The sequence below is a fragment of the Lynx rufus genome, unplaced genomic scaffold (genome assembly GCF_022079265.1).
Source record: "Lynx rufus isolate CCGP_SWC_20201006 ecotype Redwood Valley unplaced genomic scaffold, mLynRuf1.p SCAF_3, whole genome shotgun sequence".
Lineage (NCBI taxonomy): Eukaryota > Metazoa > Chordata > Mammalia > Carnivora > Felidae > Lynx > Lynx rufus.
The window spans coordinates 54310560-54326855 of record NW_025814845.1 but is presented as its reverse complement, the minus strand read 5'-3'; the positions used below and the strand labels follow the sequence as shown (position 1 = coordinate 54326855).

General features: G+C 39.8%; 1 protein-coding gene across 2 annotated transcripts in view; it reads right to left on the bottom strand.

Annotated features, from left to right (window-relative positions):
- DCK (deoxycytidine kinase) overlaps positions 1-15525 on the bottom strand; it is a 33285-nt gene extending 17760 nt beyond the window's left edge. For both annotated transcript variants that reach the window (XR_006964304.1, XM_047091176.1), the window contains exons 1-2: positions 15305-15525; positions 8810-8925 (exon numbers count right to left, since the gene is read on the bottom strand). Coding sequence is in view for 1 of the 2 variants with exons in the window: in XM_047091176.1 (XP_046947132.1) it covers positions 8810-8925; positions 15305-15422 (234 nt within the window). In the remaining variant the exon portion in view is untranslated. The remainder of the gene's footprint in view (positions 1-8809; positions 8926-15304) is intronic.
- Between the last annotated feature and the right edge of the window lie 771 nt (positions 15526-16296).

Sequence of the window (16296 nt, the reverse complement as noted above, 5' to 3'; positions counted from 1 at the left end):
TATTAAATTTCATTAAAAAGGCTTTGTTAACTTAATTATAAACTGACTTTCCACTTATTCAGCATCCCCCAGGGGAAAAAAAATGTTTCATACAAATGAATCTTTTCAGCTAAATGAAATTTATCAATTTAACCACGTTTTTTTATGTATTATTTTTATAGGGAGAAGACAGTAGTATATATTTTATTTTTGTACCCTCAAAAGGATAGCATTTCAAAAACTACTCAGTAATAGACATTACTCTTAAACAACTTTATAAATACCAACTGCTGGATTTATAAAAGAAGTTAGCAATAAAGCACAAGTTTCCATTGAACACATAAAACACTAGGCACAAACTGTAGAAACTGCTATTCAATCTTACACTAAACGAGACCAAATTGGTATTACTTTTTAGTTCTTATCTAGTTTTCAGTTTATTTCCTCCTTTGATGTCAGGTCAGTGACATGACCATCTTTTAACAGTCCCTCCCTTGACAATCCTTCTAATCAGAAAATAAGTTTATCAGATTGTGTCAAAAGTATTAAGTAAATACTCTTTGAATAAGCCACATTAATTTTAATGCATAATTTTGTGACCTCCATTTGGTCCACTCAGATGATTGGTTTCCTTCCTTATTCTCAGCTTATTTGTGTGTGCCTTATCAACTATTACAAACATTCCCTCTTAGGGCGCCTGTGTGGCTCAGTTGGTTGAGTGTCCACCTCTTGATTTCAGCTTAGGTCATGATCTCACAATTCGTGATAGAGGCCCTCGTTGGACTCTGTGCTGACAGCACAGAGCCTGCTTGGGATTCTCTCTCCCTCTCTGTCCCTAACCACACCCCCTCAAAATAAATAAACCTAAAAAAAAAAAAAATTCCTCTTAAAAGAAAAGGTAGTTAAATTTGTGTTTTTAAAGCACACTTTCGTCATGTATTGTCATTCAGGTTTGGCAGACATAAAATAATTTGGTAAACTTTTGACCAATCAACAAGCATTTTCTCTTAACCAAACTTTCTCTACCTTTCTTGTATGTCAGCTACTCCTTCAGAGAGGGTCTATGAGTGGACCAAAAAAAATAAGCATATACCTACAATGAGGAAAAAAAAACAAAAAACAAACCTCTCCAACAAAACAGAAATATCAGGTCACATTACATTTCTTTGAGTACTGACACCAGCTTTTAGGCACACTTCCCCAGTTCTTCAGAAAGGTGGCAGATGATTGTAGTTGTTTATTTTAAAGCAATTGAACTTCAAAAATAGTTTCGGGGGGAAAAAGTGACATAGAGTAATGAAGAAATAAAAAAATAATAAAGGGAAACACAGTCTCTAGGTTTTCTCCCTTTGTACATTAAATTAACCAGAAAAATAATTTAGTATCAACTTTTCATGAGTTACAGTTGATTACATGATTGGTGCTGGTATTTATTTAGAAGCAAAGTAGACTCCCTGCTTAATCCTAACATATTATTTTTTTTTTTTTAATTTTTTTTTTTTTCAACGTTTATTTATTTTTGGGACAGAGAGAGACAGAGCATGAACGGGGGAGGGGCAGAGAGAGAGGGAGACACAGAATTGGAAACAGGCTCCAGGCTCTGAGCCATCAGCCCAGAGCCCGACGCGGGGCTCGAACTCACGGACCACGAGATCGTGACCTGGCTGAAGTCGGACGCTTAACCGACTGCGCCACCCAGGCGCCCCTATTTTTTTTTTTAACATATATTTATTTTGAGAGAGAGTGTGTGCTTGTACTGGCCAGAGCAGGGGAGGGGCAGAGAGAGAAGGAGAAAGAATCCCAAGCAGGCTCCGCACTGTCAGGGCAGAGCCTGGGGGGCTCAAACTCACAAACCCTGAGATCATGACCTGAGGCAAAGTCAAGAGTCGGGCGCTTAACCATCTAAGCCACCCAGGCGTCCCCTAACATATCATTTAAAGAAGTGTCTTCACTTTGCTAAAGGAATTACATATATTTGGTGCTAATGAAGAGGAGCAGGGTGGGAGTGGTATCCATGTATATATATGGAATTCTCTGCAGTATAAATAGTAATTCAAAACACAAAATTTAATTCTTGGATTAGTATGCTCTATTCCTGGTTACATTGTCCCTGGCATGTTTTTAGAAAACGAATGTGCTTAGGAATGTGAGCCAAAGGGCATGTTTAAGTTTTCTAAGAGTTTAGTTTTTAGAACTGAGAAGTAGAGAATAGAGAACGTCTGTTGAAGACCTCTTCCACATAAATGAATTAAACTTGGCACCGTGGGGTTTCAGTTACATTAAAAAATAAACTTAAGTTGCTCCTATCTTGAAATGTGTGTGTGGCAGACACTGCTATGTGTTCCCTAAATCCAGGTTGTTTTTCTTCTTGGACACAAACTAGGCTTTATTGACCAGCCTCCCTTGTAATTGAGTGTGGCTATGTAACTCCGTTCCAGTCAATGGAAGTAGGGCAGAAACAATGTATACCATTTCCAGGCTTCACTCTAAAAACCTCTGGAATGTGATGCTTTTCTCTCCAGCAGCTAGAAGAAGCAAAGAAAACCAAGAGCCTAGAGCAGAGGCTCTCAAATTCAGCTCCAGGGGTAACAAAGTATGGTCCCCATAACAGCAACAGCACCATCACTTGAGAACTTGTGAGACATGCAAATTTTCAGCACCAACCCCACAGCAGACCTAATAAATCAAAAACTGGGGGTAGGGCCCAAATGTGTGTTTTAAGTCTTCCAGGTCATTCTAATAAACACTAAAATTTGAAGCATGGTTCTAGAGGTTGGATGAGTCACAATTTAGAAAGGGCCTGGGTCCCTGAGTCACAGCATGGCATGGCATCCACCAAATGGCATTTGCACTATTCTCTGAGAAATAAAATTTTATTATTTTGAACTACAGGGTTTTAAGAGCTTATCATAGCACCAAGTATTACCTTAAGTCTACCTGATACACTTCATTTATTAGAAGTGAACTTGGTTCATTTGAAAAACACTTAGGATAAATTTGCTATGCACAGAAATAACAAAAATAGGTTACGTATGTAAAATTAAATGGGCTTATTACATACTGAAAAGTTTGAAACTTTTCCTGGAGAACTTGGAGGACAATATGCTATGTGACATAAGCCAATCACAAAAGGACAAATACTGTATGATTTCAATTATACAGGGTATCTAACGTAGTCAAATTTGGGGGCACCTAGCTGGCTCAGTCAGTGGACCCTGTGACTCTTGATCTTAGGATTGTGGGTTCGAGCCCCATGTTAGGTGTAGAGACAACTTAAAAATAAAATCTTGCATGCAACTATGGAGTCAAGCATAAAATACATATTAAAAATTTATCTAAAAAAACACTGTGTATCATCTTTACCATATTGAGTGTAATTTTATCTGTTTTTCTCCCTCTGAAAAAGGACTCAGATAAAAAATGTGAATAGGTTAAGGTCAAATTATATTATGTAAAAGTTGACAGAACGTCTCTAGAAAGCAGCTTAGCTATATTTATTTTTAAAAGTCTAAATCCTTGGGCCTACTTAATTTCACTTTTGGAAATTTGTCTTAAAGAAGTAATCTAGAATACAGATTTAACCACAAAGATGTTTATCACATTACTAAGCAAATAGGCTATCATTTCACTATTATTAGGCATTTATATTATGTAAATACTAGTACATGCACACAATAAATTAGGCTGCCCTTAGAATTGTTTACAGTAAACTTTTAATGACATTTTTAATTGCCTTTGATATAAACATTATGGGAGGAAAAAAGAAAAGTACAAAATTATATACTGCTGTGCCAAGTAAGATCTCTAGTTTTCTCCGGGTAATAAGGTTACAGGTAAGCTTTATTTTCTTTCTTTGGTAATCTATGATATTTCAAGTTCAAACAATGAACATGTATTACTGTATAACATTTTTTTTTAATTATGTAGCTCCCCAAGTGCCAAAATTGGATATAGTAAATTATTATCTCAACTGTATATAAGATACATACAGGGTAGTGGGATTATGGATCACTTTTACTCATATCTTTAATTCTGTAACTCACTTCATGATAGAACACTTTATTATTTTGCAGAAAGCACAACTTATTGTCAAGATAAGTGAAAACCAGAAATATCAAGTAAAGATACAAAATCATTAATCTTTTAACTCTAACTGAACTTTGTAAACATTGCAAAAGAGGTGAATTAAGTTCAACCAAAAAAGATCAGAATCGACCAAATAAGATAATCGTAACACAGCCAACAAAAGTTATCAAGTGATCTCAGAAGCTATGAGTAGAAGTACTTTACCAAGCATACCTAATTAATTTTCAAGAATGACTTATCAAAAAATGCTGTTATTTGAAACACAGGTATCCCCTAAGACTTCATCTCGATAAGAAAAACATGACAGAGCAGAGATATGTCCCTAACAGTTTGTCCAACTCAAAAATAAGTTAAAAGAAAGTAAATCAAAGCTTTGGGCTGAAATAATATAAACCACCAAACAAGTGATTATTTGAAATAAACCTTCAATTCAAAGATTGAAAATCATCTGAGTGGTACCTTTAAAAATAATCTTATCAAGGGGAGGGAGGAAGAGGGGAGACAACATAATCTCTTTAGGTATTTTGCCTCATTATTTTGGTAAAATTGGTTCAGCTTATCAACAGTATAGCAACATTTCAGCCACTAGATGGCAGGTAAAAAAATAAAACAGCTAAAAAAAAGCATGCACAGCATGCAGGTGCAAATTAAGTTACTAACTAGGGGAAGAGATCAAAGGTACCAATAACCCAACTCTTCCAACTCTACAGCAACTGCCAAGAAGTGTGATTAAATGGAGAACATCCAAAGTAGGACTGGCCCTGTCCGGATGGTTTCTAAAGACAGTCTACTTCTCAATATTGACAGCCTTCTAAGAAAACAGATTTGGACAGTCGGTGATCCACACTTTAATACCAAGAAATAGATCAGAAATGGGTCTGGAGAAGAAAGGCTCCAAGATGATGGAAGAAAATCCCATTTCTTGAGTTTAGTAGAGGTCCAGGATAAAAGAAGAAAATATCCAAAGATACATACACCACTATCCTCACATTCCACAACCTTAACCCCAAAATACTATCCCCACCCTGTCTGAAATGCCACCTAGAAGTACCAAGCACTAAGAACATAAATAGACCCCAATACACGTACAAATATAAAGCTATCCTCCAAGAATGTGCACCAAAACTCAGTTAAGGTAATCATATTGTAACATCATGGAGACATGACTAGATTATAGTAAACTGTATGACGAAACTATTTGTTAATAATATTAGGATTACTGACATAGTAGTTATAAAGGTCAATTTGGAATTTTGACTTTAGTACATGGGAAGAAAGTGCCCCTGCCCATAAACATGAGTATCAATCAGATCCATGAAACCAAGTCTTAAAATAGAGACAGATGCATCAATGTGTCAGTCTGATGACATCAATTAGGATCATATAACTAATTACCCTGGGCTCTGATTCTAAGCTTTTTTTTTTTTAATTTTTTAATGTTTTTTTATTTTTGAGAGAGAGAGAGAGAGAGAGAGGGAGAGAGAGGAGAGAGAAAGACAGAGAGTGGAGGGGTGGGGGCAGAGAGAGAAGGAGGCTGCAGGCTCTGAGCTGTCAGCACAGAGCCCAACGGAAGGCTTGAACTCACAGACTGAGAGATCATGACCTGAGCCGAAGTCAGGAGCTCAACCGACTGAGCCACTCAGGTGCCCCTGATTCTAAGCTTAATAGACAACCTGCTTACTATAAATCTGCCTTCCTATATATATTACTGCAATGTTTTCAACCTCTCCTCTCCAACATAACTAAAAGGGTCAATAAAATCCCAACACTAACAGTGATTTGCTAGGGCAGTCATTTTTAAGTAGGAGGCATCCCACATATTAAAATTCCCAAGGCACTGTTTGTCATTTTATAAAGCATCCCAAAACTTCGAGATTCTTACGGGTTCCTTCCACTGGTTGAGAATTATGGGCCTGCATAGAGAACAGAATGACCTAATTCAGTGAATCTGATAATTACACTTCTCCCTACAGATTAAAATTCTGGGTATGGCAGGGGTGGCTGCCTAGGTAGTTCAGTCGGTTGAATGTCCAACTCTTCAATTTGGATTAGGTCATGATCCCAGGATAATGGGATCTCTCTCTCCCTCTGCCCCTCTCCCCTGCTTGCATGTACCCTCTCTCTCTCTAAAATTAAAAAAAAAAAAAATGTTAATAAACTTTTGGCATTTTGGTTTTTATGTATCAGTTTCTGCACCCCAGGTTAATTATATGCATACTACAAGGGAGAGATAGTTAAAGTGCTAAAGAACCAGTTACACATATTTAAAAGGAGTTGGCAGCTTATGATACTAAAACTAGAATGGGCCTTTAATGGAGGTCAACTAACCCAATCTAGCCTGACATTACTCCAATGAAAGAATCCCTTCTGTATTTCTGACATTGGTTTAATTTGTCTACTTTCTACTAACACCTGAGAATAACTGCACTGATAGCTGACCCCAGAAATGAGGGGAAAAGAGGGGTTGGTAGAACACAGGTCTTTCATTTCTAAAGGTAAGTAAACCTAAGCCAGGCACTTCAGTGAAAAAAGAGGCACAAGACATACTTTGGGAGATAAAAATGCAGAGTGGAGCAAAGACAGAAAACTAAAGGAAAATGACAAAAGGACCTGAACAGGGACTTAACAAAATAAATCCAAACAGCAAATACATTAATTAAATAAAGGAGCACAATCTCATTAGCAACCAAAGAAATACAAAATTAAAAACTTATAAAAGACATTAAATACCCAACAGAATGACAAAAATTAGGAAGCTGGATAATACCACTTTGGAAAATAGGCATCACACAAAAACCCACCAACCAATGATTTTATTTCTTCTTTCTAGAGAAAGTCTTGCATGTGTGCACCAGGTTTCATGTTCATAACAGGGCTGTTTTTACAACAACTAAACTAGAAATCACTAAAAAATTAATCAAAGGTATAGAATGGAAAACCAGTGATGTCTGAATATAATTGAATATTATATGGCAATGAAAACTTACAAACTACAGCTGTATGCAACAAATGAACAAATTTCATAAACTTACTAAGCAAAGAAAGCAAGAGGGAAAAAAACTACAACCAATTGATTTTATTTATGTAACATTCAAAAACAGAAAACTAAATTTTATTTCTTAGTCATATGTTTGTGGATAATTAAATTACTTTTAGAAAGCAGAAGAATTATTATTGCAAGAGGTATTTTATGTGAGTGGTTACCCCTAGTGGCGTTGTTACCCAAGGAAAGGAGATACTGTGACCGGAGGACAAACAGGGAGAATAAGAGTAATATTCTATTTCTTGACCTGGTTGATGGTTAGCTTTCAAATTGTTCTTCAAACTATACATAAGTTTCCTATACTTTTCTATAGTTATATCATATGTTAATAAAAAAAATGTTGAAAGAAAAAAACAAATTTACCCACTTTAAAATTCTACTTAAGGATAATCTTACCTTCCCCCCAAAGACCAAATTGAAATATCAATTTCTTAAAACAAAAAATGGAGTCCATGGGGCACCTAGGTGGCTCAGTCGGTTGAGCATCTGACTTTGGCTCAGGTCATGATCTCACAGTTCGTGAGTTAGAGCCCCACAATGGGCTCTCTGCTATCAGCACAGAGCCCACTTCAGATCCTCTGTCTCCCTTTCTCTGCCACTCCTCTGCTCATGCTTGCTCACGCGCTCTCTCTCTCTCAAAATAAATAAACATTTTTTAAAAAATGGAGTCCTGGGGCACCTGGGTGGCTCAGTTGGTTGGGCGGCCGACTTTGGCTCAGGTCATGATCTTGCAGTCCGTGAGTTCTAGCCCCGCATCGGGCTCTGTGCTGACAGCTCAGAGCCTGGAGCCTGCTTCATATTCTGTGTCTCCCTCTCTCTGACCCTCCCCTGTTCATGCTCTGTGTCTCCCTGTCTCAAAAATAAATAAACGTTAAAAAAAATAAATTAAAAAAAAAAAAATGGAGTCCCATGGAAAGGAAGTCTCTTCAAGATTCAGTCCTGGATTATTCTAAGGATCAGAATGTTCTAAGCACACCCTTTCGTTAAAGTTAACTATGCTTGGCAAATAGGTATGTGAGAAAATATTTTTGGTTATTCACAACCATATATCCTCAAATTCTACAGAGCATCCTGCTAATGATTTACATTTTAAATACTCAATTATTATTCCCAGACTCCTCATACCAACAGCTAAACTTTAAACAATAGACATTTTTGTTCAATCCTGTATCCTCAATTCTAACAAAGTAAGTTTCTGCCACACATTTCCATTCTGATGATTTCTACTATGCTACTTTCAAGTTCAATTCTCATTTCTCCAGAAACAAAAGTCCTAGCAATCAGATACATATAAAAGACTCAAAAGGTAAACTAATAAAAAAGTTATTGGGTAGTTTTTTTTGTCTTTGTTTTCTGTGTTTGCAGGTTTTTAAACAAAATGTAAAAATCTACTCAAGGAATTTAATTTGCAATTAGATTTTTTAACTTTTTAATTAATTTTTAAAAACTTACAATTCTACTTGGATGCAATGAAGTACATATCTTAACTGCATCGCTCAATGAATGTTTACACACACACACATGTACCTCCCCCCACACATACACACATTCATCCATATATGAAGGTGAAGAGACAGACTTAAAGCTAGATTTGAAAATTTTATTGGAAAAGGGAAAACAAACAAAAACCCAAGGGTTAAATACTACTGGCCCTCTAAAGCAAAAGAATTTTACTTTCCTTAGTTAATTTTATTTTCGTACCTCACAGTCATCTTGTGCACTTTGAACATTGCACCATCTGGCAACAGGTTCAGGAACCACTTCCCAATCCTCACAGACCTGTTTAAGGATATTCACAAATGTTGTCTTCCCTGAAGCTGTTGTGACAGGAAAAGGAAAATTGAAGGAGACTTAGAAAAAAAAAAAAAAAAAAGCCAAAACAGTCATCAGCTTTTACAAAATTTATACTAGCAAACAATATAAAAAAAACAAAAATATTCAATTTCCTAAATGTTCTCTTAGATTTGCTTTCTGAAAGGGTCCCTACCCACTTGTATTATGGACACTTGTTTGTTATTGTTTTTAGTTTATCAAAGCCATGGAACAGAAGAATTTTAAACCTGGTGACATTGTAGGCAAGGTGTTACAGCAGAAAAAAAAATCCTAGTCCTAGCCTCACTTTCATTAACCAAGTAATTAGAGACAACTTTGCGGAAAATATTTAAAACTATTCTTCCACTTAGTTAGATATGTGATTTTGGGCAAGTTACTGAATCTCTGTGAGCCTGTTTCTTCATAACACAATGGAAATAATAATACCCTCTTTATGGAAACCACTGTGATAAACAAGCTATGAGTACAGTGACAATAACAGGCTCTTGCATTTTCAAAATTTTCCTCTCTACTTGCTCTATTTTCTCAGTTTACAAACAGGCTTACGTCCTTCATATCTAAAACCAACTTAAAAATGGCCAAATGAACTATAAAATCAATATAAAGATGCATTCAAAACCTAGAGCTTTAGAATGAGAAATAACATGATTATATGACACTAATCATATGACACTATATGACATTAAGCCATAGTGTCTAACAGAAATTATAAAAACGTTTTTGCACAGCACCCCTATAAGCAAGCAATAGCCATGTTTTTTTCTGCTTCACTTTAAAGGTTCTGTGCACTTTATCCAATCCTTAAAAAAAACATGTTGTACTTTGCTTCTCCCTGATCATTCACTAGTTTCTGAGACACCTAGGAGGGAAAATAAAGGAAATAGTTCAGGTATAATCAGGGCATATTATATTCACTACTTTAACATTACCTGGGAATACATTCCATTAAATAGTAGGGAAAGTCTTGATCTAGAATTTAACAGGGTGTACCAATACTCCTAATGACCACCACACCCTTTCTATCTTAAGTCACCAAATGTGGTTTATATTAGGCATCTCTGGTCAACATAATGTGTGTGTCTCTCTCCTCTCTCTGTCCATATGTATATAGAATTACACATACACACACACACATAGATCAAAAAATATAAAAAAAACAGCTTCTGAAAGCTTTTTTAAAAAATTTTTTAGGGGCGCCTGGGTGGCGCAGTCGGTTAAGCGTCCGACTTCAGCCAGGTCACGATCTCGCGGTCCGTGAGTTCGAGCCCCGCGTCGGGCTCTGGGCTGATGGCTCAGAGCCTGGAGCCTGTTTCCGATTCTGTGTCTCCCTCTCTCTCTGCCCCTCCCCCGTTCATGCTCTGTCTCTCTCTGTCCCAAAAATAAATAAACTTTGAAAAAAAAAAAAAATTAAAAAAAAAAAATTTTTAATGTTTTTTTTTTGAAAGAGTGCATGTGTGAAGGGGAGGGGCAGAGAGAGAGGGAGACACAGAATCCAAAGCAGGCTCCATACTCTGAGCGGTCAGCATGAAGCCTGACCCAGGGCTTGAACTCATGAACCATGAGATCATGACCTGAGCCGAAGTCGGATGCTTAAGTGACTGAGTTACCCAGGCGCTGCAGCTTCTGCAAGTTTACAAGGAAAACTTCCTCATCTTTATAAGCTGGATTCAAAGAGGGCAAAAAGAACTTACCTTTGATGTGAAAAACCATATTCAAACCTAGGACATTATCTAGGCAATAGAAAAGAAGAAAAACCAGAAGAACTTTAAAGGATCACACATAGGGCTAAAACAGGGAGTGGGGACAGGGGTCAGGGCCAATAAGAAGGTAATACAGAACAAAGAACTGCTGAGAAGCAAAACACAAAGTCATATTATCACCACAGGACAGAAGAAAAACTTTTAAAGGTAAACTAGATGATCACTAGATTTAATCACAGGAAAAACACTGGTGACCACAGATTTTGTATGGGGAGAGTAATTACAGGGACTGTAAAGCATTTAGAATGGTAAACAGAAGCATATATAATGATCACTGGACATTCACTGAGCTAGATGGAGGAAGGAAAGGAAAATATGATGTTCGAAAAGAGGATCCAAGGAATGTACTAAAAAATCAGGCATCACCCAGAGTCTAAAAGCACTTTTTTTTTTAATTTGTTTAAGTTTATTTACCTATTTGGAGAGAGACAGAGACAGCACAAGTGGGGGAGGGGCATAGAGAGGGAGAGAGAGAGAGAAACCCAAGCAGACTCTGTGCTGTCAGATGTGGGGCTCGAACTCAGGAAACCTGGGATCATGACCTGAACTAAAAACAGAGAGTCGGACACTTAACCGACTGAGCCACCCAGGGGCCCAGAATCTGAAAGCACTTAAAGCTAGAGCATTCAGCTTTCTTCTGACACACCTATAAATAGAAAAATTTCATGTGGTCATACTCTAAAATTTTAAGAGCAAAAACAGTTACTCTTTAAAATTACTCTTTAGTTCAAGCAGAGTAACAACAGTTACCTGTAGTTCCCAAATTAATCTAGTTCCTTGACTTTTTAACGTTTATTTATTTTTGAGACAGAGAGAGACAGAGCATGAATGGGGGAGGGTCAGAGAGAGAGGGAGACACAGAATCTGAAACAGGCTCCAGGCTCTGAGCTGTCAGCACAGAGCCCAATGCGGGGTTTGAACTCACGGGCCACGAGATCACGACTTGAGCCAAAGTTGGACGCTCAACCGACTGAGCCACCCAGGCGCCCCTCTAGTTCCTTAACTTTTAAGGGAAAAGTAGGGAGCTGAAAAATAAGCTAATTAATAAATTAATATTCTATGAAAGCAAAGGAGAGCAAGAACCAAAGACACTGACGTTAATAACTTTAAAAAGTCATGTGGAACCTAACAGAATTACTAATGGCAAACAAGCATTACGATCCAAAAATCATCTGTACAAACTATTAATATGAAAAGAAGCAGGTAAGGCCTCCATAAATCTAACAGAAGGGAGCATTATAGTAACAGAAAACATGAGAAGATGAGTTATGTGAGTATAAACTAAAATGACCAGTTAAAGTTCAAATTCTAGGAATCACAAAATATTCTTCTACACACATATTAGCAATTTGTACATTTCTACTTATTTGGGACTGGCAAATAAGGTGGAAGGGACAGGAACAGCAGTGCAAGCACATTAACAACAACTAACAAACCTCAGTGTCAGGAAGACAAGTTGGAACACAACTCATCCAACATCCAAATAGCAAACTGTTATCTTACAGAAACAGAAGCCCAGTGTTACCAGATCTTTAGATACCGTACAAGACACCAAGAATCTAGATGTTCAAAAACAAATCTCAAAAATGTTAAATGCTAGCAATTCATTAAATTTGTTTTTCAGGGGCGCCTGGGTGGCTCAGTGGTTAAGCGTCCGATTCTTGATTTCAGCTCAAGTCATGATCTCACGGTTCATGGGCTCAGTCCACATCAGTTCCATGCTGGTGGTGTGGAGCCTGCTTGGGATTCTCTCTGTCCGTCTCTCTCGGCCCCTTCAGTGCATGCCCTTTCTCTCTCTCAAAATAAACAAATAAACTTTAAAAAATAAAATATTTCCAACATTCTAAAAAAAATGTTCTTAAATAAATTTATTTTTCAAGTCTATGCCAGCCACTATTGTGCAAATGCAAGGCATCAGTTTGCAACTCTTTCCAGTGTAGGTAATGGAGAAGTCAGAGAAGAATTTTAAGCAGGGGAGTAACACAATTCCATTTATATACAGAAAGTCTGCTCTGGAGCTAGGTAAGAGAAGATGGAGATGGGGTGACACATTAGGAAATGATTCAGGTGCTGGGAAGATTAAAGATGCTTAGGGAGATCTAGATATATGTTGCTTAACTGGATTTAAGGAAGGGAAGAGGATTAATTCAGTGTGGTATCTAGGAGATGTTGTTGTTCATTCAAAGTTACTCTTGAAATGGCTTTGTTCAACTACTTCCTCCTTTATATATGTTCTTCTTTATCCAATAAGTGGCTATAAGGACTCACACTAGTAAACGTTCACCTTCAAAGAATTTATCCTAGGAGGAAATGAGAATCTATTATATGGATCTTTTCCACTGGTGCCTTAATACTGGAGCAATGCAACAAGATGTCGTCTTTGAGGGTGTGTTCAGATATTTTCTACTAGGAATACTGTTAAAGCGTCTACTTTGCCTGGTCTTTTTAAAGAAGTACAAGGGCTTTGAATGTGGTAAGAATTCAAAAACATTTGCTGTATGCATGAATGGCCAGTACCCAACTTGGAGCCAAAAAAATTCTATCAGAACAGGAAGTATCAGGCATAGGTTTCCTGTGGTAGGAAATACAGAATAATGTAAGTTCAGATGTACCTTGTAAAATGATATGCATGGTATAGTCTGCCCTCATCCGGGTTAGGAACAGAAAGGGCACTGGTCTTTGAATCATAAGCCAATGTTTACTTGGAAGTGGGGGAAGGGGTGAGGAGCTCCATGATATTAAGATCATTAAAAACTCTTTCCTTGGGGCGCCTGGGTGGCGCAGTCGGTTAAGCGTCCGACTTCAGCCAGGTCACCATCTCGCGGTCCGTGAGTTCGAGCCCCGCGTCGGGCTCTGGGCTGATGGCTCAGAGCCTGGAGCCTGTTTCCGATTCTGTGTCTCCCTCTCTCTCTGCCCCTCCCCCGTTCATGCTCTGTCTCTCTCTGTCCCAAAAATAAATAAACGTTGAAAAAAAAAATTAAAAAAAAAAAAAAAAACAACAAAAAAAAACTCTTTCCTTGTACTGGAATGTTTATACCTATTTTATCCCTAAGCGTTAAAACTGGAAACCATCCAGGGGCGCCTGGGTGGCTCAGTCGGTTAAGCGTCCGACTTCGGCTCAGGTCACGATCTCACGGTCCGTGAGTTCGAGCCCCGCGTCGGGCTCTGGGCTGATGGCTGGGAGCCTGGACCCTGCTTCCGATTCTGTGTCTCCCTCTCTCCCTGCCCCTCCCCCGTTCATGCTCTGTCTCTCTCTGTCTCAAAAATAAATAAATGTTAAAAAAAAAATTAAAAAAAAAAAAAAAAAACTGGAAACCATCCAAATGTTCACACCTGGGGAAGAGATAAACTGTGGTATATCCATGCAATGGAATACTACTCAGCAATAAAAGAGAACTACAGACACAAGTATAATAGAAGATGGGATTCAGTAGGCAGAAAGGGAGAGGCTAAGTAAGACTTGAAGGTCACTGGGTGGGGAAAAACATATTTTAAAACAATGCTGGGAGTGTCTGACCACAGCAGACTGGCAGAGGTGTAGAGTTCCTCTTAAGAAATGTAACAGACATCACCTACTCCCCTCAGGCATTTGACAAAAGATGTGACTAAAAGTAAGTGGTAGACCTTAGAACATATGACCCACAAGGAACAGTGTGGCCATACATAGATCACCTCCCACACAATGGAAACAAGCCACTCAAAAAGTAATGACTAGGCATTTAGTTACCTAGCCAATAAGGGTAGAACCTGAGAAGGAACAAGGGGGAAGGTTGGGGGGGGAGGGTGCAACCAGAACTTATAAAACAAGGACCCTTGCCTACAGTTGACTGGGCATTCACTTGCAAATGCCCCCTCTCTGTAAAGAGAGCTTTTCTGCAATTCATATCTTTCCAATCTTAGATTCTAATAAACTTTTGCCTGCTGCTCATTTTATTCTGTGTCCACCTCTTCATTCTCCCAAGTGGGGAGACAACGAATCCCGGGTACTGAGCAACATGAAAAAATCTAAAAGCATTATGCTAAATACAAGAAGGGAGACACAAAAGGCTACATACTCTGACTCCATTTATATGACATTCTGGAAAAAGGCAAAATTTAGAAACCAGATCAGTGGTTGCCAAGACACAGGAATACAGAGGGAACCGACGACAAAGGAGCACCAGGGAACTTTTTGAGGTGATAAAAATGTACTGAACCTTGACCATGGCGGTAGTAAAACAGCATTATATGTTTGTCATACCTCATAGAAAAGTACACCTAAAAGGATAATTTAATGTATGTAAATTACACCTCTAGAACTAACACAGCCTCAAGATAAAAACAAAAAGCAAAAAGCCCTCCCCTTGCGCGATCCCAACAAAAGGAGGAAACGGGCCCAAAGTGCACCTTTCGAGGCCCCCATGCCCGGGCATGCACCACCGCCTGACGCCCGGGGGCTGCGACGATCCTCGGAGCACGGGAGGGAAACCGGGCAGGACAGGGCAAAACGCGTTCGGTAGGAAGGGAAGTAGAGGCCCTGTCCGCATCCACACAGGCCTGAAGGAAGCCCTCACTAAGGGGAAGCCCCCCTGCTTGGGGGCCAACATTTCCCGAGGCTCCTTACCAATGTTCCCTTCGATGGCAATCTTCTTGATGCGGACCCCCTCAAAGCCGGTCGCGGGAGACGGGCAGCTCCTCTTGGGTGGGGTGGCCATTCTAGTCTGGTGGTGGCCCGAGTGCATCCAACAGGGAAGGCTAGGAGGCGGCCACAGGTGCGCGCGCTGGGGCTCGCGCCACTGCCGAACGTGACTAGACGCGCAGGCTGAGCTCCCGCCGGCAGCAAGTACCCGGGACCGCGGGTCTTGGGGTTTGATTTTGGCGCGCGGAGGCTGCCGACGGGGGCGGGACTGCGCCGCGACCGCCCGCCAGCGGGGAAGCCACGCCCCCTCCGTCTCCCCAGCTGGCAAAGTCTCTAGCGGCTCCTTGGCCTTGGCCACCGCGGGCGGGGCTCCTGCGTGCGCGCCCAGCACGTCGGGTCACGCAGGAGCACAGGGCGGGACGGCGCGCGCGACGACGCGCCTCTTCCCAGGACCTGGGGGTGGCGGTTCCGGAGGACTAGCGCCGAAGCTGGAGGGTGAGCGAGGGCAGGGGTTGCCACCCGCTCTCGTCACCAGGATGGCCGGCCCCGACTCCGGAGAGTTCGCCTCTCCAGCGGGTCGTGTGGAAATAAACAGAGCATCTGGAACAGAACTGGCTGTGACGCAGTGTATGGTAGAAAAAACAAACGGATTACCCGTGTAGTCCAGTCCGAGGACAACGGTCAGGCTACGTCAGGCTAAGTGCTGGCGGGCAACCCAACCCTCAGGAAGTGTATTGCACTCTTACTGCGTGCCAGACACTGTTTCGAGCGCTGTTCTTGAATTAACTCGCAGCCCAGTGCAGGAAATCCCACCATTAGCCCGATTTATCAGTGAGGAAACAGGCACTGAGAAGCCTACTTGTGCAAAGTCTCAAAGTCCGTAAGTGGATCTGGCATGGGAATTTACGTAGTCAGACGCCACTACACAGCAAGCTTTTCCTGATGTCTCAAACCCCTGTCCCGTTTGATTTGAGTCT